Source organism: Solanum dulcamara, chromosome 4 (assembly GCF_947179165.1).
Source record: "Solanum dulcamara chromosome 4, daSolDulc1.2, whole genome shotgun sequence".
NCBI classification, from domain to species: Eukaryota; Viridiplantae; Streptophyta; class Magnoliopsida; order Solanales; family Solanaceae; genus Solanum; species Solanum dulcamara.
The window spans coordinates 34807356-34831393 of NC_077240.1; the positions used below are offsets into that span (position 1 = coordinate 34807356).

At 37.4% G+C, this 24038-nt stretch overlaps 2 protein-coding genes across 2 annotated transcripts; one reads left to right on the plus strand and one right to left on the minus strand.

Annotated features, from left to right (window-relative positions):
- Positions 1-1045: 1045 nt before the first annotated feature.
- Positions 1046-10468, plus strand: LOC129887301 (putative E3 ubiquitin-protein ligase LIN-1). Its single transcript, XM_055962348.1, has 17 exons — positions 1046-1791; positions 2116-2188; positions 2531-2779; positions 2922-2992; positions 3083-4252; positions 4692-4833; positions 5253-5498; positions 6182-6476; positions 7045-7166; positions 8341-8460; positions 8642-8773; positions 8864-8986; positions 9111-9221; positions 9294-9440; positions 9504-9629; positions 9810-9926; positions 10202-10468. Exons 1-17 carry the CDS (start codon positions 1061-1063, stop codon positions 10217-10219), a joined length of 3993 nt encoding a protein of 1330 aa, XP_055818323.1. The 5' UTR covers positions 1046-1060; the 3' UTR covers positions 10220-10468.
- Positions 10469-10642: 174 nt separating this feature from the next.
- On the minus strand, positions 10643-12656 carry LOC129884187 (agamous-like MADS-box protein AGL28). Its single transcript, XM_055958529.1, has 4 exons — positions 12536-12656; positions 11990-12078; positions 10837-11082; positions 10643-10675 (listed from the first exon to the last, which is right to left on the minus strand). Exons 1-4 carry the CDS (start codon positions 12654-12656, stop codon positions 10643-10645), a joined length of 489 nt encoding a protein of 162 aa, XP_055814504.1.
- Positions 12657-24038: the final 11382 nt, after the last annotated feature.

Consider the following 24038-nt stretch of genomic DNA (forward strand, 5'->3'; position numbering starts at 1 on the left):
AATGATTATTTATGTCATTATTTTTTAACTTTAATTTTACAAAACCATTTCTTATATGTGGCTAATTATAATTTGATCAAGTCATTAATTTTTTTTTTTTAAAAAAATCATAATTCTAAAATCATTGGTGGAATTAAAAATCTCACCTGTATTAAAAAAAATATTGCCAAAAAAAATATAGAAAATCAATCCCAAAATTTTAAATGATAATGGGATATACGTCATCAAACTTTTAATAATTCGCATAAATAAAATTTCGTTCCAAAATTTAATGATATATTTAAGTCTTTTTCCATAATTCAATGACTATATAACAAAAAGGGGAAGCTTTAAAATAATTAAATCATCATATCAACACCTTTTTCCACAATAATTTTCCCACAAAGTTAAAGAACTCCACCGTCTTCTACAGTTGCACCATGATAAAAAGCCAATAATAAAACAAAAGGATTATATCACTTAGAATTGAAAGAGACAATAAAGCACTCCTATAATGTAGAATTAAGCTATAATCACGCTTAGCAATCTCCAATTATTTTATCAAAAGGGAATCTTCCAATCTGTTCAACACTTCTCGAAAATATAGATAGTAACCATTCAATTAATTACACTTACGATATGGTGTGATGAATAAAATTCCTTTGAAAAAAACTTTCTTTCTTAATAGGCCTTATCCAATACGAATCTGATTAATCAAATCAAATAGTAGATGATTGTATCGAAAAAAATCATTTGATTAATTAACAGTGATTCGATCCCAAATCAGTTGGCATCGGCTATATGAATTCCATGTATCTGTTCCACTCAACTCAAGTTACCCTGTTCATTATTACTCAGTAAAGACAATAACAACCTCAAACACCTGTCCTTTATTTCTGTAATAAAACTTTCCCTCCATTAATGGGGGCAACGGCCATATCTTTGTCTGTAGCATAGGGCCCCCTAAAGACTCAGAATTTGGCAACAATCACGAGCAAAGAATACAGAAAAAGCCATTCTACTACTTATCTGTAAATAGTTATATTGCTCCTTTATTCTTCTTCTTCTTCATGAGGCCAAAATGTCACATAATTCAATGGCTTCTGTATCTTCTTCCTCTCCTCCGGTATTTTCATATGATGATGATAAACTAGACCTTGAGTCAGTACGTGGAGTCGTCGCTGTTATAAATCAGCACATAACTGCATTGCTTGCAGATACAAAATCTTGGAATTGCTTGAAATTGAAATGCAGTTCAAAGCTTGATGTTTGTAATAATAGAGGGTATCTCGAGTTCTCGGAGCAGTCCATATTGTCCAATCTTTATTGGGGGATAGAGAGTATAGAAGCAGCACTTAAAGCAAAATGGAGTCAAGAGAGAACCTCAAGGCTGCAGAATTCAGAGAACATGCTTCAAGTTCCAGCCTCACTTGAAGAACATGGAGAAACAGCAGGAATTCCCAATAGTTATCTGACAGGCTACTCTTACTTTTACCTTTCCATTGTTAGAAAGCTCCAAGGGGATGAGTGGCAGGTTGCTATGCATTTTCTTCAAGCTCTTGTGGTTTCTCCTACGCTTCTTCACACTGAAATTGCTACCAAACTCTGCACACGGTTATCGGTCTTATGCTTTGAGCAGGAACCACATTCCAAAGATGAGAATGAGGTTTATGCTATGATGGTAAAGATGGCGAGGAGATACAAAGCTTGGCTTATGTATTATCAAATTATGTCTTCTGGAGAAGACGGCTCTCCGAGGAATGGTGAGGCAAGCAGAATCACTTCAACTCACCATGAATTACAACAGATAATGTAAGTTTCTTAGACTATGTTACAGATAAGCAGTCAATATGTTGAATTAGTAAAGTGCACACTACATTTAGCAATTTCAGTACTAAACATTTCTAATAAGAACACGTCTTGGAGGAGCTTTCATACTGAGAAAATTTCAGTCGAAGTGAATAATATTTGGTGAGGACAATAAAAGACCTATAGGAATGGATTGGATTATTATGACCAAGTGTAATTAGTCTTTAGCAATTTTATGAGTCCAAGCTTTAAAAGTGACATTTCAGAAGCACCGTATTGGAACATTCCAGTAAACTCATTCTCATCCAAATTATTTCTGTTTAACAGGAGTAAGAACTCCAGAAGCACAAGATCTTCAGATTTATGTAAGCATGGAAACAAGCAGTGCAGCTGTCCAAATGTAAGTATAATTGATCCTCTTTGATAATACGAAATACAAACTAAGTCTGAGCACGATACCAAAACTTCACCCTCAGACACATTACTGGAGCATTCATTGATGTGGTTATGTCATGTAGAGTAGGCTGTATGAAGGTCACAAAATGAAAATAGAAAAGAATCCCTACAGACCCTGCAGTAATAGTCAAGATAAGGGTACCATCAAAGTGTACAAGGGTTCCAAATTCAAAATTTGCATTGGTGTTTTCTCACCCTTCTCTATGTTTAGTCAGCCGAATGTGCTAATTCTCCTGATTATTGTTTCAGTTTGTATGACTTTCAAATTAATAGAGCATGAATGCAGTTTGAGAAGGTGCATCCTTTTAATGCCCAAAATGATGCTAAGGACGAGGAAGAAAAGATGATTATCACATCCAACGAGTCCATAGAGGAAAAAAAGGTAGCTATTTCTGAACTAAGGAGTGGCGAAGCAGAAATACCCAAGAACTCAACCACTAAATGCCTCAAAGATATATTGCTTGATTCAGAGTCAGAGACACCAATCTACTTGGATTTCAGCGACAGCAGTTCTGCAAGTGAAAATTTTCATGAGGTAATATCTTGATAAAGACAGCTACGAAAAGATAAAGTCGAATTGAACAGCCCTTTGAAACTTAAAAATTGCACAAGCATGCACTACCATGCTTTCATTTCTACCCTTTTAAGCACACAATCTCATCATCTTTTTGATTCAGGAATATGCAAAAGACATGGAAATCACTTCAAACTGGAGCCTGGGAAATCAGCAAACAGAGGCTTTTTATCAGTTCAGTCCCCACTTACCTGTTTTAAGCTTTAGCCTGATACCTGAGTAGGTCTGATATTCACATTAACACAACTAACTCAATGAATACAGGAACCAGAAAGCTTCTCGCTCCTCATTGTTTTTGGAAAGCTTGGTTTGTAAATCGCAAGTTTCTGGACAAAGACCCAACGAAGGAAGCAGAGTAGAAATCACTAACTCACTCTCCAGAAGATTCTCCAGTTCAATTGGTCATACTGATTTATCAGCAGAAGGAATCAGAGGCCTCAAAACACACATACAGTTGAGTGGTAACAATGAAGCAGCAACAATGCAACAGGGCTTACAGATGATAGATAGTAGATCCAATGGATATCCGGTGTCCATGACTTTATGTGATTATCAGCTCTGCAAAACACAGCACCCAAGGATTTCTTCGCAGCAAAAGAACAAGTGCAAGAAGACCTTAAAAGAAATATCTGAATATGCTGAAGAAAATCCTCAAGCAGAACAAGCAGCACTACTTGAGAAAATAATTTCAAAGTTATGTTTCTCAGAAGAGTTTGGGGATTATGAAGACTACACAGTTGACCTTACAACAATATATGAACTACTGAACAACAAAACAGGACTCAAGTATTCTTTGCTAAAAGACATAATTATTGATCAACTTCTGAGGGCTATATCAACATCCAGAGAAGAACATGTGATACGAGAATCGGTATCAGTCCTATCAATTATTATTTCAAGGAACAGATCACTTGTTGATGACGTGAAGAGGAAAGGGTTACAGTTGAATCATTTGGCAACTGCTCTTAAGAAAAATGTTCATGAAGCGGCTATTCTAATTTACTTGATAAAACCATCTCCTGCAGAAATCGAGACATTAGAACTTTTACCATGTCTTGTGGATGTGGTGTGTGCTTCAAACAATTACAAATGTAGCCTAAGAACACTGTGGATAACACCTCCAGCAGCGTCATTGATGATTATGGAAGCACTAGTCACTGCATTCGACTATACATCGAGTGAAACACAACTAGCTGTGATCAGCTCACCCAAAGTACTCTCAGGACTCTTGGATGTCTCAAGAAACAACAACCTGGAAGAGATTATTGCTCTGGCGGCTGTTCTTATCAGATGTATGCAATTCGATGGTCAATGCAGAAAACACATACACCATTCTGCTCCACTGGCCCCATTTATCTCTCTTTTGAGAAGCAACCATGAGCGTGCAACATCCATTGCATTGGAGTTTTTTCATGAACTGCTGAGAATTCCAAGGTATGAAACTATTTATGTATTCACCGTTTTCTTTATCCTTTATTGGGGAAGGTAATGACCTTGACATTGATGATTGATCATGATAAGAACTCTCAAAGAATATGAAATTTGGAAGGAAATCATCAACATGGGATTGGTCATAATGGCAACGTAATGTGTAAGCTAAGATTTTGTTCTTAGAAGCAAATCAGTTACACCTTTCCCGATGTTTTAATTCACCATAATTTGTTATCCTGTGAATGAAGAAGACTGAAAGAATCCAACAAATCGAATTATTATCTCATCTAAAAAGCGCATGTGCCCTAGTTGAACAAAGTGACCATAAACAATATCTTCTTCCTTAAACAGCATACTTCTCAGAAGTAAGTTATTGTTTACTTTATACCTTAAATATATGATCAAGAAGATTTCAGAACATATTCAATCTCTTTCGCATCAGGTCATCAGCCATTGAACTGCTGCAGGAAATACAACAAGACAGAAGCAACAACAATATGTGTGCATTATTGCTTCTCATCCAAAAGTCACAACCAGAGTACAAAATTTTGGCAGCAAATTTGTTGCTTCAGTTAGACATGCTGGTAAGCATATTGAAGGGCTGTCTTTCGGAGTATCTAGAAATAATGTGTCTAAGAATAAAAGAACAAGCAGGTTGACGTAACTAAACACCTGCAATAGAACAGCATATGTTAAGCTTAGAATCTCCCAAACATATAGAGATATCATGAAATTCATGATATTGGGCACTGAAGTACACAAAGGAAAAACAAAAAAAGAAAATTACATGTATAGCTTAAGAAAATTACCATGAAACACTACACAGAAGAAAACCTGGAAATGTTTACTTTCTTTTATTCTTTCTATAACCATAAAGTCACAATTTACCTATAGCTGGTTTCCGTCCCTATGAAACTAAGGTTTTACCAATCCATATATCTTTTACATTTACTTACAAACCAAAAGGTATCACCATGATCCTTTGACGATGACAAATTTTCAGGAAGAAACATCAAGTAAAGTTGTATACTGTGAAGAGGCTATGGAAGCCCTACTCGAGTCAGTGGCATGTGAAGAGAATTCTGCAACACAGGCTCTATCAGCGTTCATCCTATCCAACCTTGGTGGAATCTGCTCTTGGTCAGGAGAACCCTACACGATACCATGGTTGCTTAAAAAGGCTGGTTTGACATCACTGCCACACAAGAACATGATAAAGAATGTTGACTTTGCAGATAAATGTCTACAGGTAATTTGTGCTTTCAAGATTCAATTTAGCCTGGTGCAGTGTAAGATCATATAAATATTGATGAGCTAGGGATGATTTGGGGAATTTACATTATCTTTTCAATTTTTCATCCTTATTCTTTGAGATACTGATCTACAGCCCTATTAGATATTTATCTATTCTGCTTGAGAGTTGCTGGGATACTTCTTCTTTCCTAACTAACTCTAGTAACTCATAGTGCTAAGTTGTTTTACCTTTGCCTTTTAAGGTAAGAAGTACTCCTCTATCTCCTCTGCTATTGCCTATAACCCCCCCCCCCTTCCCCCAACCCCCATCCCCACCCGGTTTCAAATTGTTTGTCTGGTTATGAAGTTATGCTCCCAAAGCTACAATTCATTCATTACCATTCAAAAGATTTTTCTTAATCTTTATTTATTCTTCTTCATGAAGAAATTTGTACTGTTTATATTTGCTTAGAGGCACTAAGGTCCACACCGAATTGGCTACCATAATTTTTTACAAATCCTTGGGCCAACGGTCTACTGGAAACAACCTCTCTACCTCCCATGGTAGGGGTAAGGTCTGCGTACACTCTACCCTCCCCAGACCCTACTTGTGGGATTTCACTGGGTATGTCGTAATTTTTTGCAATTTACAGCACCCATGAGTTGTTTACTTGTTCTAAAGACTCCATGAACTAACAGGACACTGGCATAGAGGCATGGAGCAGCAAAGCAGCAAGACGCTTTTTAAAGTTTGGAAATCCTCTATTCCATGCTTTAGAGAAAGGACTTGAGAGCAAATCAAGGAGTACCACCCGAGATTGTCTTGCTGCTACTGCATGGCTGGGGTCTGAAATCACGAAAGCACCTGATGATTTGAGATATGCAGCCTGTGAGATCTTACTTAGTAGAATTGAGCAATTTGTTCATCCAGGACTGGAGCTTGAAGAAAGGCTATTGGGATGTCTTTGTATCTATTATTATACTTCCGGAAGAGGTAAATGTCTAAATATGCATTAATTTTAAATTAGAAGATCAGAAAGTAGTCTGAATTTTGAATCAAAATAAGGAAGTACTCTTAGCTTCTCAAAGCCCGTGAAGCATAAGTTGAGCCTCAATAGAGGAAAAGACATGAATGGCAAAAGAAACAATGATTTTGCTTTCACCATTCGACAAAACCTCCCTAGAGAGTACTTACGGCTGGATATCGAGAAACTTGTGATATACTGTAAAATGAGTAGAGGGCATCAGTTGTAAATGCAATGATAATTTGACAAGACAGTCACTGTCTGTCTCTAATGAATTTCAAAAATAAGAAAAATGATGGCGTGTGTCAAAACTATACCTGTGTAAATCGTACGCAAATTCCTCTATAACTCGTTGTCCCAAAAATCACCAAATTTAACATCGGTTAGACGTATTTTTTTCTGCTTTGTATGTCACCTGTATAAAGTTATTTTAACTTCACTTCAAACATGTGCATTTTTCCGCTTGGATGTCACCTCTATGCTTAAGTTGACTTGCTTTCACCTCAAACATGTGCCTGAAATGGAAAACTCTTACAGGGATGAAAAAGCTAGTCAACTTTTCAGAAGGAGTAAGAGAGTCACTAAGACGCCTTTCCAACATCAGTTGGATGGCAGAAGAGTTACTTAAGGTTGCTGACTATATCCAGCCAAACAAATGGGTAAGTAGACATTTGTTTTCTTTCTTATATATTGTGGCTGTATGTGATGGTAACAGCACCATAATGCAACCATTCGTACCAGTCATCTGTACCTGATCATCACATCTAATACAAGTGATGTATAGAACTTGCATCTAAAATAAATAAACTATCTAGTTCTTATCAATCAACCACATCCTTGGAAGAATTGTAACAAGGTTGGCAATTATATCAGTTAACAAGTAAAAATAAATTCCATAGTGTCAAAGAGACTACTAGGACCTTTTCCTGCATACGAACCAAAATTTGGCGTTTAACACTAAAATGCAGAACAAGGATTACATAAAACTTCAAAAGGTAGAGAGGCATCAAAAAGTAAGGATCTATTTAAAGATGAATGTGTACAATCAACAACTGGACCTCAATCTCAAACTAGTTGAGGTTGGCTATATGAATCATCGGATTCATGTAACACGAGAAAGATTTCCCATTTGAAACTATTTCTCTTTTATTTGGGCCCATTTCATCTCTCAAATATTTGTCTTTTTAAGGCAAATTAGGGTTTTGTAAATCTAAAGGACCAATAAATTTCTCATGTTTTCTATGCTGCATGCAAGTCTCTGAGTAGACTAAAAAAGACTCCTGGCAAAACATCAGCATAAAACACAATGAAGAAAAATGTCAAGAAACAAAACAAATATTTGATAAATAAGAAGATGCAGGTCTGAAACTAAAGACACAAAAGAAACTAGTCTCTTAACTTAAGGTGATGGACTTCGAGTCGTACATGAATGAAGAATTCTAAATGAAACAAATATGTTTAGTATAGATCACTGAGTCAACACCAGAAATGGAGGTGCCGTGTTGTCATGATGCATGCATGAGAGATAATTACTCTGTCTGACACAATTTACGTGACACTGTTTGCTTGGGCACGAAGTTTAAGAAAGAAAGGAAGAGTTTTGAAGTTTGTGTTTAAAACAAGTCTTAGACATTCGTGTGGTTGTAAATCAATTCAAGAAGGGTAAAGTGAGAATTTTAAAGTTATATATTTCTCTAAATATAGAAATGTGACATTTTTATGGGAGAATCCAAAATGGAAAGCGTGTTACATAAATTGGGACATAGGGAGTATATATATCATGATTCAATTATTCATTTCTAACTCAGTTTTTCTTCGCAATGGTAAAAGCAGAGAATATCTTGTGTTCACACACAGATTCTCGAAATGAGTAGTAACCATAGTGGAGCAGTAACATCGCTCACCTACTATAATGGAGAGCTTTACAGTGGACATGCTGATGGTTCAATCAAGGTTAGCTACTTGTATGAGCTTCATACTTCTTGCCTTTAAGTTTATGGTTCACATTAACAAAGAGGATATGACCTCTTTATAAGTTGTATTCTGGGCTGATGAGTTGTGCCTAGATATATGTATGCAAGGTGCTCATGTGTTAGATTTGTAATGTAACATATCTGATGGTTTTACATCATAGGCATGGGACATCAAAGGACAAGAAGCAACACTTGTTCGGTACGTGAGGGAGCATAAAAAGGCTGTGACATGCTTTTCAATTTCCAAATCAGGGAATTGCCTGTTGAGTGGTTCTGCTGACAAAACAATAAAGGTAATGAGTAACCAATCAAATTTATTGTTAACTGCGACTAAAGCGCATGCTAAAAATGCATTTATTGGATGAGTTTTTCTTTTTCGGCAGATCTGGCAAATGCTTGAAAGAAAGCTTGAATGTATAGAGACTATACTGACGAAACATCCAATTCAAAATATTAACGCACATGGAGAACTGATTTTTGCAGTTACCCAGAGCCACAAAATGAAGGTAGATATAAATGATCATTATATTCAGGCTAAAGAACCTACCAATTGGAAAGCAGACTCTTAGTCAAGTTTTGAAATGATTTTTAAGATGCTATATTACATTACCAAGACTTGCTCTTTTATAGGTGTTTGATGGATCACGGAAGGCCAGTAAATATTTAAAGAATAAATCCATAAAGTGTGTAACATTGACAAATGGAAAGCTGTATGTAGGCTGTACAGATTCAAGCATACAGGTCAGGGTCAGATCTTGTTTTAGGAGTCATGTGTAACTCATTCAGCAATAAATATATATTTACTCAATACAGGAGTTAGCTATAGCAAACAGCAGGCAGCAAGAGATCAAAGCACCATCAAAGAGTTGGAGTATGAAAAACAAGGCTGTGAACTCATTAGCCATATATAAGGACTGGCTATACAGTGCAAGTTCAACGATTGAAGCTTCACATATAAAGGTAACAAATCCAACATGCTGATGTGGAGAAAGTACCTTCTCATTGACACCCCCACTGATGCAGGACTGGAGAAAAAACAAGAAACCCCAAATATCAATGTCGCCAGAAAAGGGAGCCAATGTGTTGGCAATGGAAGTAGTGGAGGATTTCATATATTTAATTTGCAGTGCATCAATGAGCAACATCCAGGTACTGGCATATCTTACATAGAAACTGAGATTTAAGCTTGATAATTCTAGAAAGTCACATTCCAAAGGGAAAAAATGAAGCTCTATCTACTTGATGAAAAACAAAATTTACCATGTTAAGTACCACTTCATCTCTAAGAAACTTGCTGCATGCTAATCCATGAATACATGATGCAACCAGATTTGGCTAAGAGGAACACAGCACAAAGTTGGACGATTATCAGCAGGCAGCAAGATAACAAGTCTTCTGACAGCAAATGACATAATTATATGTGGTACAGAAACAGGAATGATTAAGGTTTGTCTATTCAACTTCTACTCAAAAAACAAAGAATTATTAAAAGGCAAATGGAACTTTTGACAGTCCACAATGCAGAACAAACATGTTTATCATGTAATACACACCACTGATAATAACAAAAGCACATGTTGCTATCCTAGTTGGAGTACTGTCAAAACTTCCACTCCTCCCTTCAAAATTCTTTGTTAAAGAAGAGAGTAATCTTTATTTGCTTTTTTCCAAACATAATGGTACTAACTCCTTGCTTTGACTTGCCATCTTAAAAATGGCAGGGTTGGATCCCCCTGTAGAGGTATATTACAGGTACAAAATACGTCTAGCAAAAATGATAGTTTCAAGTTAAGTCATTTTCACCCTGTACAGAAGGAGGAAGCAGTATGGTGTAGAGAGCAACCATACAAATGAGTGCAGTGTAATTATTTTTGGATGATAACCATGAGTACAGTGTAATTATATCAGCTCATGCCATGTAAATCTCATATCCCTTGCTTCTTTTCTACTTAAAAAGGATTACAGGATGAACCTTTTTAAGTCCTAAATTGTATAAGCTCATACACATGATACAAATACTCAGATACTTTGCATAGATAATCTTTCTTTCTTTAAGAAAATCATCGAATCATGAAGAGAAATTTTAACAAACAGATAATCGACAGGCTCAAATCAAAATCATGATATAAAATACCGAAGTAAAACCTGCAACAATTGTATATTTAATCAGATTCCTTTCTTCTCTGGAACAAAATCTACAAATTAATTGTATAAACTCAAAAATCAGACATGCCCATATCAATTCTTGATTCACAAAAATAAAAATTAATCCATCAAGAGAGTCAAAAAACATTGATTCGAGCAGCTTTTCTCTGGTCCTTTCCAAGTGTTCCATCGACATGAAGAGTTCATTTACGTTGTGACATGTTTCAACATCGAATGTATCAGTTGACTCAGATATGATTCCTGAGGATTCAGAACAATGCCTTTCAACGTCCCCACAAGTGTAGGGTTTTCCTGCCTGAGAGAAAACAAGAATGGCAACTTGAGCACCAGTCATCGATTCAAGTTCCACAGCTTTCTTGAAAAGTCCTTTGCGTCTCTTGGAAAATGCTACCTTCCTTGATGATTCTTTGCTGATTTTCTTCATCTCAATCGTTTCCTTGTTTGTAATGCAAGGCTCATTTGTTTGCCGTTAATGGACAAGGCAGGAATCTTAATCATTTAAATTTAGACCATGTTTATCATTTAAATTTAGACCATGTTTGATTGTTAGGTCAGAATCCGAAGAAGTTTATTTGTTTTTCTTTAAAAAAATTCTTAATGAATTTGAAAAAATTCTAAACGAATAAAATCTTTAAGAGAATCTTAATAATATTTAGACTTATTAAAAATATAATAAAATAATTAGGAATTACTTCTCTCACTCTTAGCACAATTTTACTCTCATTGCTATAATTTCTATTTTTTTTCTCAATTAAACATTAATTTTTTCCTTTGAACTGGCAAGTTTTTATAAACTAAATAAGTATTTTATGTTTTTGTAACTAAATTGATTTTATTACCAAGTGGAAACTTAAGAAGGAAAAAAAATATAGTACTGAATAGCCCCAACACTATTCAGCAAAGATTCACAATTACATCATACAGAGGTCTAAAATATCATCTCCTAGGGGTAGTAGTTAAGTGCATCAAGCTTTGGTCTCAATCGGGCAGGATGTCTCAACCATAAGGTCACTAAAACACTCATTAGGGACCCTAATGTTTTTGGAGCCCTCATTTTCTCACAAAAGATATATGTATATGTATACAGTATGTATATTGTTAAAAAAAATCTTATGCCAGTTCAAGCACCTAGCCACAAAAGTTGCAATGTCCCACTTCATCCCACACCACCAGTAATGCTGTCGTAGGTCACGATACATCTTTGCCTCACCGAAATAAATATAATATCTAGAATAATGGGCGTCCTCAAGGGTAAGCCTAACTAAATCTCTAACTCTAGGAACAGAGATACGACCCTCCACAAACCGTCTGTAATACCCTACTAACCTGATGAAACTGCGAACCTCGGTAGGAGAAGCAGGCCTAGCCCAATCACGAATTGCCGCTATCTTCGCTGGATCTTCCGTAATCCCATCCTTGGATACCACGTGCCCTAGGAATGTCACAAACTCAAGACAAAATTCACACTTAGTGAATTTGGCATACAACTACTGATCTCGCAAGGTCTGAAGTAATATCCTCAGGTGCTGCTCATGCTTCTCTCTCCTCCCAGAGTAGACTTGAATGTGATCAATAAATACAATGAAAAAGGAGTCCAAGTAGAGCCTGAAAATATAGTTCATCAAATCCATGAATATTGTAGGGGCATTAGTTAACCCGAAAGACATGACTAAGAACTTATAGTGCCCATATTGAGTCCTGAAAGCAGTCTTAGGGATATTTAACTCCCTAATCCTCAACTAGTGATACCCTGACCTTAAAGTCTATATTAGAGAACACTGTTGTACCCTAGAGTTGGTCAAATAAGTCATCAATCTACGGCATCAGGTACATATTCTTGATGGTCACTTTATTCAACTGCCTGTAATCAATACACATATGTAAGGTACCATCATTCTTTTTCATGAACAGAATAGGAGCACCCCAGGGAGACACACTGTGCCTAATAAACCCCTTACTCAAGAGGTCCTGGAGCTGTAACTTAAGCTCTCTCAAATCAACTAGAGCCATCCGATATGGTGGAATAGAGATTGGCTATGTACTCAGCTTAACATCAATACCGAAATTAATATCACGCCCAGGAGAAAGCCTGGGTAGATTAGTGGGAAACACTTCAGAGAACTCTTAGACCACGGAGCAGAATCAATAGAAGGAGTGTCGATACTATTGTCATGGACATAAGCAAGATAGGCTAGATACCCTTGTTCCACTAACCGCTGAGCCCTGAGGAAGGATATCATATCACACGGTACATGACTAACTGCACCTACCCACACGACCAGAGGAATACCAGGTATACATAAGGTAACGCTCTTAGAGAAGCAATCTAAAATAACATAATAAGTAGGTAACTAATCCATGCCTAAAATCAAGTCAAAGTCTACCATATCTAGCACAATTAAGTCCGATATAGTATCATACCCTAAGATTGTAACAACCCCTAAAATATTATATGTCGGTATTTCAATTCTCGACGAAAATAATACAGCCTCTGTAGTTTGGGCATAACTTTTCATAGGTTGGTCCAAATTAGATGATTCAAATTTCTAGGTAACCACAACATCCTTACCTACAACTTTCACGAAGAACACATCTTAAGATTCGGAGTATAAGTAGATCAAATAAATTAATCTTTGCAAGATATAGTGCTGTGACGGAATTGAGTGTTTATAGAAGAAAATTCATATCTCACTATAGGTTGCTCCAAATTGGTTGATTCTTGAACGATATGAAACTATACTTCCATATATACAATTCTTATGAAGACACCAAATCCTAATAAGGAATTTATCTTATTCAAACGCAGCTTCGAAAACGAGTATTCTGTTAAAAAGAACTCATCTTACCTACCATGGAAACATCTAGATGCATTTGACATCATGCATGACATAAATTGTCCTCCATTTAACATCATCCATGACATCAATATATTCCATTAAATTTTCAGATTTTTCTTTATAATTATTTTATTTATTGTTAGGTCCCTCTTTCCCACCTATAAATACCCATCTTATTTCCTCATTTTATTCATCAAGCTTTCTTAAGCATTTCTTTTCTCTATATACTTCTTCTCAAATATAGTTTTAGTTTTAGTAGTATAAAAATACTACTCCGGTGATTCTTATACTCCGGGTAGTACACAAAACGCTCCGGCGAGAAGAAAAGGCTAGGGGTCCAAGAGTGTTCCAATTCGGAGTAAACCTTCGAATTTAAGGTATGTAAGACTTTCATAGCATTAGATTGAATTCGTCCATGCGCTCAATATTTAAATTCATTATAATTGAGTTATAGTTGAGTTTTATCCAAATCTTGAATTCTAAATAAATTAATTCTTCTTATATTGAGTTTGATATATTTATGCATTAATATTATTATTGTTATCTCTCATATTATTGGAATTATTATTCATGGCTACTTTCCCATAAATCCTAATTGATTTGATGTTCATGAATATTTTTATACATGTTTTGAGTAAAGATGTTGGCTTTTTATTCTTTTCATTAATAAAAAGAAAGTTATATAAATTAATACTATATATGTATTTTATTGAGTTTTGAAAGAGCAAAAGAGTTGAGTTTGAATGAATTTGAGCAAATGATATTTTGAGCAAGATGTTTTGATGAGATGTAAATGATGTTTTTGGAAGTATAATGATTGATGAACATGAAATGAGATGAGTTTGATGATTTAAATTAAAGTCCAATGAGACTAGATGATGAGTTTAATATGAGCACATATTTTGGGAGTAGTATTGAGCACCGAGTTGGGTAAGAGTTTAATTGACTCAAACCCCAGAACTACGTAGCCAGCGTAGGATGGAGTCTATACCTCTTAAGTCCCAAAAAGAGGACTTTGATGAGTGGATCCAAGATGGTGATGTCCTTTACCCTGGCAAGGTATTGGATGGATGTGGCAACGACATCGCTTCGTTGTATCATTGCTAGCTCATAAGTGATGGTTGTCGGTTAGAGAAACTCCCAACTGAGTAAGCAATTCTTATTACTATTATTTTTATTATTATATTTTAAACTTGCATTACATATTTATGTTGAGATGATGTTGAGTTCTGAGCTGAGTTTTATTGAGAGGAGTATCTTGATATCTGTCCTTACCTTCCTGCCATTTTACATACTCGTACATTCCACGTACTGATGTCATTCGACCTGCATCGTTTTATGATGCAGATACAAGTGTTAGAGATCCTCAACAGGCGCATCGTTGAAGATCATTTTTTTCGGTTATTTGGTGAGTCCTTCTTGTATTCGAAGGAACTCCTTATCCTTTTATTATTGTTGAGTGTGATGTTTCTTTTAAGGTAGCCATGGACATGTCATTGGCACCATCTAAGAGTATTAGAGGCTTCATAGACAGAGTTTGATAATGTAATCGGAGTAGTTCTCTTTAGAAACTACTTCTTCTAAGAATTATCTATTTTTCCTTTGATGATGAAAAGCCCACATTAGTATTCTTAAGTCTTCCGCTGATGAATAAATAAGAAATGAGACCAAGTGGTTATCTCGGAAGCCAGAAATGGTTTCTGAGTGCCGGCCACGCCTAGGGTACCCTCTCGGTGCGTGACAAAGATAGTCACCACATAGGATCGATACACTCGATCCACTACTAAAAAATCACTTATGGGGGTAGTTACACACATAGGCATAGGAAATAACTCACATAAAACATCTCATCGAGTAGCATAATGAGCAGACACATATGTGTAAGTGGACCCCAGATCAAATAAAACATAGGAAGGCTGATGAGAGATGGAGATCGTACCTGTGATAATGGCATCCGATGTCTCTGCCTTCGGCCTACTAGGAAAGGCATACATATGGCTGTGTCCACCTCTACCACTTATCCAGCCTGCCTGGGGACCACCCTTAGTACCCTAGAAATCACCTCTGCCACCCTGTACACTCTCTCTAGGCGGCTGAATTGGGGCCTGAACCTGCTAACCTTATGGACCCTACTAACTGTGGCATATGCGATGGATTATAGTAGGACACTCTCTAGCAAAGTGTCCTATCACACCACACTCATAGAACGACCCTCTGAATGAACCTCCATGTGATTTTCCAACTAAACTTGAATGGCCACCATGGCTCGAATACCTAGAAGTCTGACCCTAAGAAGACTGACCTAAAGTTTGGCCGCTCTGACCGTAGGCACCTACTGATCCACCATCAGTAAGTTGTAAGGCTTCTTGAATCGATCTATTATGTGGATAATATTGTGGATGGCCTCTTCCAAAGGAACTCCTACCGCGTGACTACGGTCCACTGAAACAGCCCTGGTGGCGAGGCCTCTTATTGCTGACTTTATAGGCCTCACAACATATAGCCTGAATAGTACGAGCTTGGTCTACTATTTATAAAAATCAACAACTCGATAAAACTATCTGCTCTGTAGCCAACCTCAAGAGAACATACAACCCTCTAACAAATTGACGCACCTTCTCCTCTTCCGTTGGCATAATCATGGTAATGTATCTGGATAGCTCATGGAACTGAGACTCATACTCGGTGACCATCATCAATCCCTGTACTAGCACTATGAACTCATCTCTTTGCCTCTTCCTCAAACTATGGGGTATATACTTCTCCAAAACTGCCTCGAAGAACTGAGTCCATGACATCGATGATGATCCCATGGGTTTGCAGTTAAGATAAGATCTCCACCATTTCACTGGTCCATCCAATAGGAAAGCAGTATAATCAACCCCGTAGGACTCCACCATCCTGAGGTTATGCAACCTCTCCTAACAACTAACCAAAAACTCGTGGGCATCTCACCCGCAGCACCCGAGAACCTGGGAGAGGCCAATCTAATAAACCTACCCACAACACTCGAGAACCTAGAGAGGCCAATGTCATAAACCTGCCCAATATCTTCTGCTCCTCCACATTCATAACCGGTCTAGCTACCATGTGCTAAATAACTGAGGGAATAGGCTGAATCACCGAATGGCAAGCTGTAGTAGTAGGCTATAGAATTGAGGTCGGATCATACTGTGCCTCTGCCTGCCCTAAAGTCTGAGCCTCCTCTCAGACATGGGGTCTGACTGAAGTGCCAGGTAGTGTCCCTTCTTGGGACATACCCTCCATGAAGCTGAGGATTCAGGACAGAGTATCCTGTAACACTGACGTGGCCACAAATCCGGGTAGAGGATGAGTTGGGTACTCCTCTACCGATTGAAGCTCGAACTGCTCAACTTCTATATCCAGCTCCGGTACTGGTGCTATGTCCTGAGCTCTGCCTCAGCCTATGTGTCGACCGCAATCCCTGCCCTGAGCTGGGGCTCTATTTGTAGGTGCAAGGGGTCTTCGTCTGCCCCGAGTGGATCTCGTCCTCGCCATCTGAGAAAAAGTGAAACAAATAGGATTTAGTGGTGTTCATCATCATCAACGCACAATCAGAAATAAAAATAGTGAGTTAATTTCTAACTATATCCTATAGCTTCCCAAGATTAGATACAGACGTCATTGTACCGATCCGCGGGACTTTACTAGACACTTGCTCCTATAATGGTAAAACTGGTGAACCTAAGCTCTGATACCACTCTGTCACAATCCGAATTCGGGTCATGATGACGCCTACCATAAATTCCAATTAGAAGCCAAAACCAACTAATATGGAAGTCAAGACTCAATCTAATCTAATTAAGTAATAACATAAGAAGGCGGAAGCAAAAAGATTATAATAAAAGAATAGTTGGGCCACGGTATAGATATACCAATATGATACAAAATATATAAGAGGCTCGATAGTGATCAAAAATAATGAATTGTAACTAGACCAAACCTCGGACTTGGTGTCACTTATACAGAAGCCACTAAGTATAAAAGCTGACAATATAAGTAAATATACAATGCAAAACTGACTGTCCAAAATACAAAAATACAAGTCAGAAAAAAAGAAGGAATGCAGCAAATCTCTGAACGCCGTGAGCTCACCACAATTTGGAACTAGCACAACTACGGATGACCAGGCACGCACTGATGGTGGCTCGAACTGAAAGCTGTATAAAAAAGATGCAGAAGTGTAGTATGAGTACCAAAACATGTGGTACTTAGTAGGCATCATAGGCCGATCGAGCTTAGAAAGAATAAATATATAATAAGCAGCGCGATGATATTAATAATAACAGGGGAGAAATATAAACTATGATCTCGGAAAAAGGGTACGGAAAGATCATCTAATAATCAAGTAAATCCAACAAGTCAGGTAATCACATCAATAATCTCAACTCGTAAAATATTGGAAGAATGCACAATGTAAACTTGTTGTTATGGCTCAACATTCTCCAAAAATATTGTGAAGTGCATGAAATAACCCTCGAGCTCATTAATAAAAGGAGCTGCCCGGAATCATACCTCGATCTTATCAACATCGGAATGAATCCAAAAATATGTATAAATAGGCCGCCCGAAATTCACACGTCAAGCTTAACAAATAAAATAAAGTGTAGCCCAAAATCATTAAAAAGGCCGCCCAAAATTATACCTCGAGCTCATCAACCATGAAATGCCATAAATAAGTTATCACCATATTCTCCTTATATTCCTCATATTTATTCATGCACCGAAAGTCTTAATCTCACCTTTTATTCTTTGTTTTTAAAAAGGGTTTTCAACACCAACGATATAATTAAGACAAATAGCATAACAAAAATTATATGGCACTTATCTGAGACTCTGGTGTATCGAAAGCATGGCCTTGGGCCCAACAATTCAATATCATTAGCTAACAAGGCATAAGCTTAAACAAAAATCATGACAAGAATCAAACTGAAACCAACCAAGTCAAACATGTCACATCCTAAGTTCAAACCACCTAGGAGGAAGTTCTAAGGATTCTAAATGATTTAAACAAGTCAAGTTAGCACCTAGACTAAGGCTCCAACAGCCAAAACCCAATCTAGATACTAACGATGATCATCGACTCCAAAAGGCTCAATAGTATATCAAAACCTAAATCACCAACCTTTTCACACGACACTGTCCAAAATATATCAATTCCAACTGAGCCAAGTCTAACAAAAGGAAGCCATAACCTACCACAAAGCTGAAACCGCACACGAACCACTAAGCTTGAGATTTTTCCTTTTGGACCACCTCTGAACGATGCCACTCTATCAAATTATTGAAGAATACATCAAAACAAAGCCAACGATACCCATATTACTATAATTTAAAACGTAACCAAAATTGGGTCAAAATTCGATATTGGGACCTGTGCATGAAATCAAAAAGCAAACTCTGTTAAAAGTTCCCAAATAACTCAAGGAACTTGTGTCCCAAAAAAGTGCATGTTTTGAGCACCAAAAGGGCTCAACCAACCCCACCAAAGTCTTCGACTTGGAAGAATAACTACAAAAATTTCAGGGAAAAAAGCTAATTTACCTCTTAAAAAGCCTTTGCTGCTACTTATGAACCCACTAATGGATTCCCCTCGAAAATTCCTGGAACTTAGACTTTTGAATACCCAAATCGCCCAAATATAAAGAGAAAAATTGAGTTTGGAAGTTGGGGCTCAAAATCTGAAAAAAGACTAAAAATTAGCCTCTGATGTCGCTTAAGAGAACCCTCGGTGTTCACTTAAGGGACCACCTCAAAGTGGCGGGCATTGCTTTAGAGACACCATGTCGCTTGAGCAACTAGCCGCTTTAGCGATGGGTGGTCGGTTTAGCAACACCATGTCGCTTAAGCAACTAGTTGCTTTAGCGACCTCCTAAGCGGTACTCGCTTTAGTGACAGCACCAGATCCCTGTTGGTGCAAAATAAGCTTGGTATGCCCAATTCTCCGACAGGTGTTCCGGATTCATTTGGAATCTTGTGCGTGAAAATGAGAGATGCTACCCCACCAAATTCGATATTCTAGACTCAATGGCACATTCGAAATTCTCATATGAGATTATTTTATCAAAAAGTGGGTCCCACACCCAAGTTCCATTTTCCACTATAGGTTTTGGGATTAGACCAGAAGCCTCAAAAAGTGAACAAAGGGTCATTCTAGATCAAAATTGACAATCCAAAACTAATCGTACCGTCAGAATTTCCATCCATGTGCGATTTCCAAGAATGTTGACCAAAATCAATCATAGGCCAACTTTTAAAGTCAAAAGCGAAGAATGGCTCAGAAATCCTACCAATTACCTCCATACTCGTGCCAACCATGCTACTAGCCTAATTTGTCAGTCTTGAAGCTGATGAAACTATTAAAATTCTGTTCTTAGGTCATTTATTATAATTTATGACTGAAGTCATCTTTTCAAGTTATAAAGGTTCCAAAGTAGGGAAATATGCCTATAACCATTTTGAGCACCTCGGAAACCAAAAGAAAGGTCATTGTAAACTATACTTGGCCTCCCAGAGCTTACCACACTAATGAAATTTTCATTTAAGAGTGTTTACTAAAAATATTGACTGAAGTCAAACTTGGCCAAAACTTCAACGTTAAAATGCCTAATCGCACAAACTCAAAATGAAAATTTCAAAACCCAAACCAACCTTTTTTCTAGACCAAAATGACCCTTTCGGAGTTGAAGAAACTGACAGATTCATCATCCGACATCAGAATCTTTGAAGGTTGAATCAAGTCAATTCTTTCAAGTCTTAAGCTTCAAGAATGACCAAACATCCTAAAGCTCAACTGAACACTTTTGGGGAGCGTGACACCCATATCAACATCACTTAAGAGCTATAAAGAAGCTACAGGAAGGGGTAAAATGGTAAAAATATATAAAAAATGAAAATGACTTTAGAGGTTATTATAGATGCCCGAGCAGGGGCTTATTTGTACTGTGTAGCCTGTGTGGGGGAATTTTTCCTATATTATTTGCTTTGAGAGCATATGATACATGATTTTCCTATAAGAAAGGCTTGAGAAGATTATTTGACTTATAATTATTGCCTAAGGGGTTGAGTTATGGTTTATTTTAGCATACTTGAGTACTAAAACATTTTCAAAAAGGGTGAACACTTAAGTCGATGTATTTCCTTCCCATTAATAGCTATTCAGGGTGTATATCATGTTTAGGTTGACTTTTGAGAATTTTGAACCTTATATTATATGTTGAGGTGAATATTGCCTCTATGCTATATGTGTTTTGATGCATTCATCCTCATTCATCATATCATTGATCATGGAAAGTTGAGAATTATGAAAATTCTTTTTGAGAAAGAAAATGTAACTCATTTTTATATCCTTGACCATACGTTAGGTGGCAAGTTGATGAGATATTGAGATTGTGATTGGTATATAGACTGCGAGTCCCTCATAGGTCCTTGTCTAGAAACCTTAGGCCAAAAAGTGTATATGACAGGTTTTGCGACAACCTTGATTCCACCATACCACCACATTATTGCATCATTATACTACTTTATTATTATTTGATCCAGGGTCTACCTATTCTTATGTGTTGACCTATTTTGATAGGGGTAGCGATTATGTGTGTGAGCCCATTGCTATGACCATTACTATTTCGACCACGATAGGTGAGTCTTTGGTGGTAGATTGGGTATACCGGGGGTGCGTGGTGATATATTTAGGTAGAGATAACTGAGCAAACTTGGTTTTATTAGACATGCTTGACTTTGATGTGATATTGGGTATGGATTGGTTATATCCCTATCATGCTATCTTATATTGTTATGCTAAGACTGTGACCTTAGCCTATCCTAGTTTACCTTGCTTGGTGTGGAAGGGTAATCTGAGTTCGTATCCTAAAGAGGTGATATCTTATATCCATTCTTGTTATATGATAGATAAAGGTTGTTTGTCTTATTTTACTCATCCCTTTTAGGCCCTGCAACACACCACCACATAACCATCAGCATCTCCCACACGCACAATGCCTCATTTTGACTACAATTTAAGTATAACGATTCTAATTTAGTTTATTTCGAACGTCGACTATTTCCACGACTTTATTACACTTACAGAAGTATAAAAGGTGTGTAATACACTTCATAATGACCCCATAAAGTCCCAATTTAAAGGAGAAGCCTTACCTTACCCGAAATTGGCCAAAACTCGCCAAACTTGTGCCTCAAAATTTCTCTAGCATACTTTAAACGCCGTGGCTGCTTGTTGTCCGTTTTGGGCTGCAACAAGCCATGATTTTATAGTATTAATACCTCCATACCATCATGGTATAATCTAGATAATTAATTTATAGAGCGAAATTGAGACTTACCTTATTTTTCTCCCCAAGTCGTCACGTTTTTCTCTCTAGGATTAGGGTTTGTTTTCTTGATCTTTGGCTGATGTTTAAGTGTAGGAACTGATGTATAAGTTACATATACACATATATGGTTGGTACCAAGAGGTGAGACATGTCAGTCCCTAAGGGGGACACGTGTCCAGCCCCTATTGGGCCACCATGTCCATGCAAGCAAGGTGGAGCTTCCACGTGGCAGTGGGTCCCACCTCCCCCAAGTAGGTGGGTCACCTGCTTTCTTGATGTGCTTCCACATGTCACGCCTTCATTAGCTGCCACGTGTCATCTTCTCCTTCTCCTCGTGGGTTCGTAATCTCGTCTTATTTTAAGAGCCTATGTAATCCGTGCTTTGCAAGCTTGGTATATCCTCAAGTAGCTCAAGTATGTAAAACGTTTAAGTTAGTAGCTTACGTAGGTAAATCGAGTTCTATGAATTATTACTCGGCCTCCAACTCCTTTCAACTTGTCATGACCTTATTTCCAACTTTCCCTACTATGGGGTATCATATTCTCTCTTTCTTAGAGTTGTTTAATAACATTGTAAATTATCCAGCTCCCCAGATAACTTCTAAGAGGCTTAAGAGACCTTCCGAGCTCCAGAGTATGGGGTATAACAACATGATGGCTAAGATGATAAAAAACTATGACACAATAGAGGATAATCTGAAGGAGATACTCAATGAGCTTTTCGGAATGAATCAAAAAGTTGAGTCACACTCTACATCCATAAAGCTCATTGAGCAACAATTAGGGAAGATTTCATCATCATTGAACCCACGCCAAAAAGGAACTCTCCCAAGTAATACAATTCAAAATCCAAAGAATGATAGGAAATGCATGGCGGTGAACACCCGAAGTGGCATTCAAATAGATGATCTACCTATGCCAGCACTTAAGGACGATGTGCACGACATAGTTATTGGTGAGGATGAAATAGAAAGAAAAATTGAGAAAGAAGCAGTAGGTGAAGAACCAAGAACCAAACAACCTAAAAAAGAGGATGTAAAGCATAATGAGAAAGCAGGCAATATAAAAGATGTTGATCCAACTCCAATTCTAATGCAAAGACCTCATCCTTCTTTTCCGCAAAGATTGAAGAAAAAGGCCAAAGATGGAAAGTTCCTTAAGTTTATTTCCCTATTGAAACAACTTTTAGTGAATGTTCCCTTGTTAGAGGAGCTAGAACAAATGTCGAGTTATGCCAAGTTTATGAAGGATCTTGTCACAAAGAAGAGAATGGTAAGATTTAGACCGGCCGACAACTTGCATCATTGTAGTGCAATCGCCACTCGCTCCTTTTTGCAAAAGAAAGAAGACCCAGGCGCATTCACTTACCATGTACCATTGGGGTATTCAATTTTGCAAAATCATTGTGCGACCTGGGTGCTAGCATTAACTTGATGCTTCTTGAAGTTTTCCGACAATTGGGCTTGAAACCCCCAAATCGACGTCAACGCGGCTCTTGATGGCAGATCGTACTGTGAAGAAGTCTGTGGGCATTATTTATGATGTTCTAGTAAAGTTTGAATCATTCATATTCCCTGCTGACTTTGTCATCCTTGACTGTAAAGTAGACTTTGATATTCTCATCATTAATGGCAACTAGACGTGCTTTAGTAGACATGGAAACTGGAAAACTAAAGTTTTGACTAAACAATAAAGAGGTGATCTTTGATGTATACGGAGCAATGAAGTATCACAATGATCTATGAGTTATTTCTGTGATTGATGTTGACGACAATTTACAACCAGACATATCTATTGAAGAGAGGTTGGGTGTTGAAGCTTTAGCGGCCATCATCATGAACTTTGATAAAGATCATATTAGATAGTATGATGAGGACATTTGTGTACTAAATGGACTTGGGACTTTCAATAATGCACCCAAGAGATTTGACTTGGACTTGAAGAATACAACAACTCTACCTGCAAAGCCATCCATCAAGGAACCTCCAACTTTGGAACTCAAAGCACTACCAGCTTACTTGGAATATGTATTCTTGGGACCCAACAACATGCTGTCGGTCATAATAGTTGCTGATCTTCATCAAAAGTAAGTAGAAGCTCTGATATCTATCTTGAGGCGTTCAAAAGAGCAATAGAGTGGTCCATAGCTGACATCATTGACATACCACCAGGCATATGTACTCATAAAATCCAACTTTTGCCAA

Coding starts and splice junctions, on each gene's coding strand:
- LOC129887301 (XM_055962348.1), top strand. CDS start 1,061: ATGTCACATAATTCAATGGCTTCTGTATCTTCTTCCTCTCCTCCGGTA. Junction 2,993..3,082: donor CAAACAGAGGCTTTTTATCA/GTTCAGTCCCCA, acceptor CAATGAATACAG/GAACCAGAAAGCTTCTCGCT. Junction 9,222..9,293: donor GTACAGATTCAAGCATACAG/GTCAGGGTCAGA, acceptor TACTCAATACAG/GAGTTAGCTATAGCAAACAG.
- LOC129884187 (XM_055958529.1), bottom strand. CDS start 12,656: ATGGCTCTAGTTGATTTGAGAGAGCTTAAGTTACAGCTCCAGGACCTC. Junction 12,079..12,535: donor GTTCATGAAAAAGAATGATG/GTACCTTACATA, acceptor TGACATTCCTAG/GGCACGTGGTATCCAAGGAT. Junction 11,083..11,989: donor GGCCTGCTTCTCCTACCGAG/GTTCGCAGTTTC, acceptor ATTACAAACAAG/GAAACGATTGAGATGAAGAA.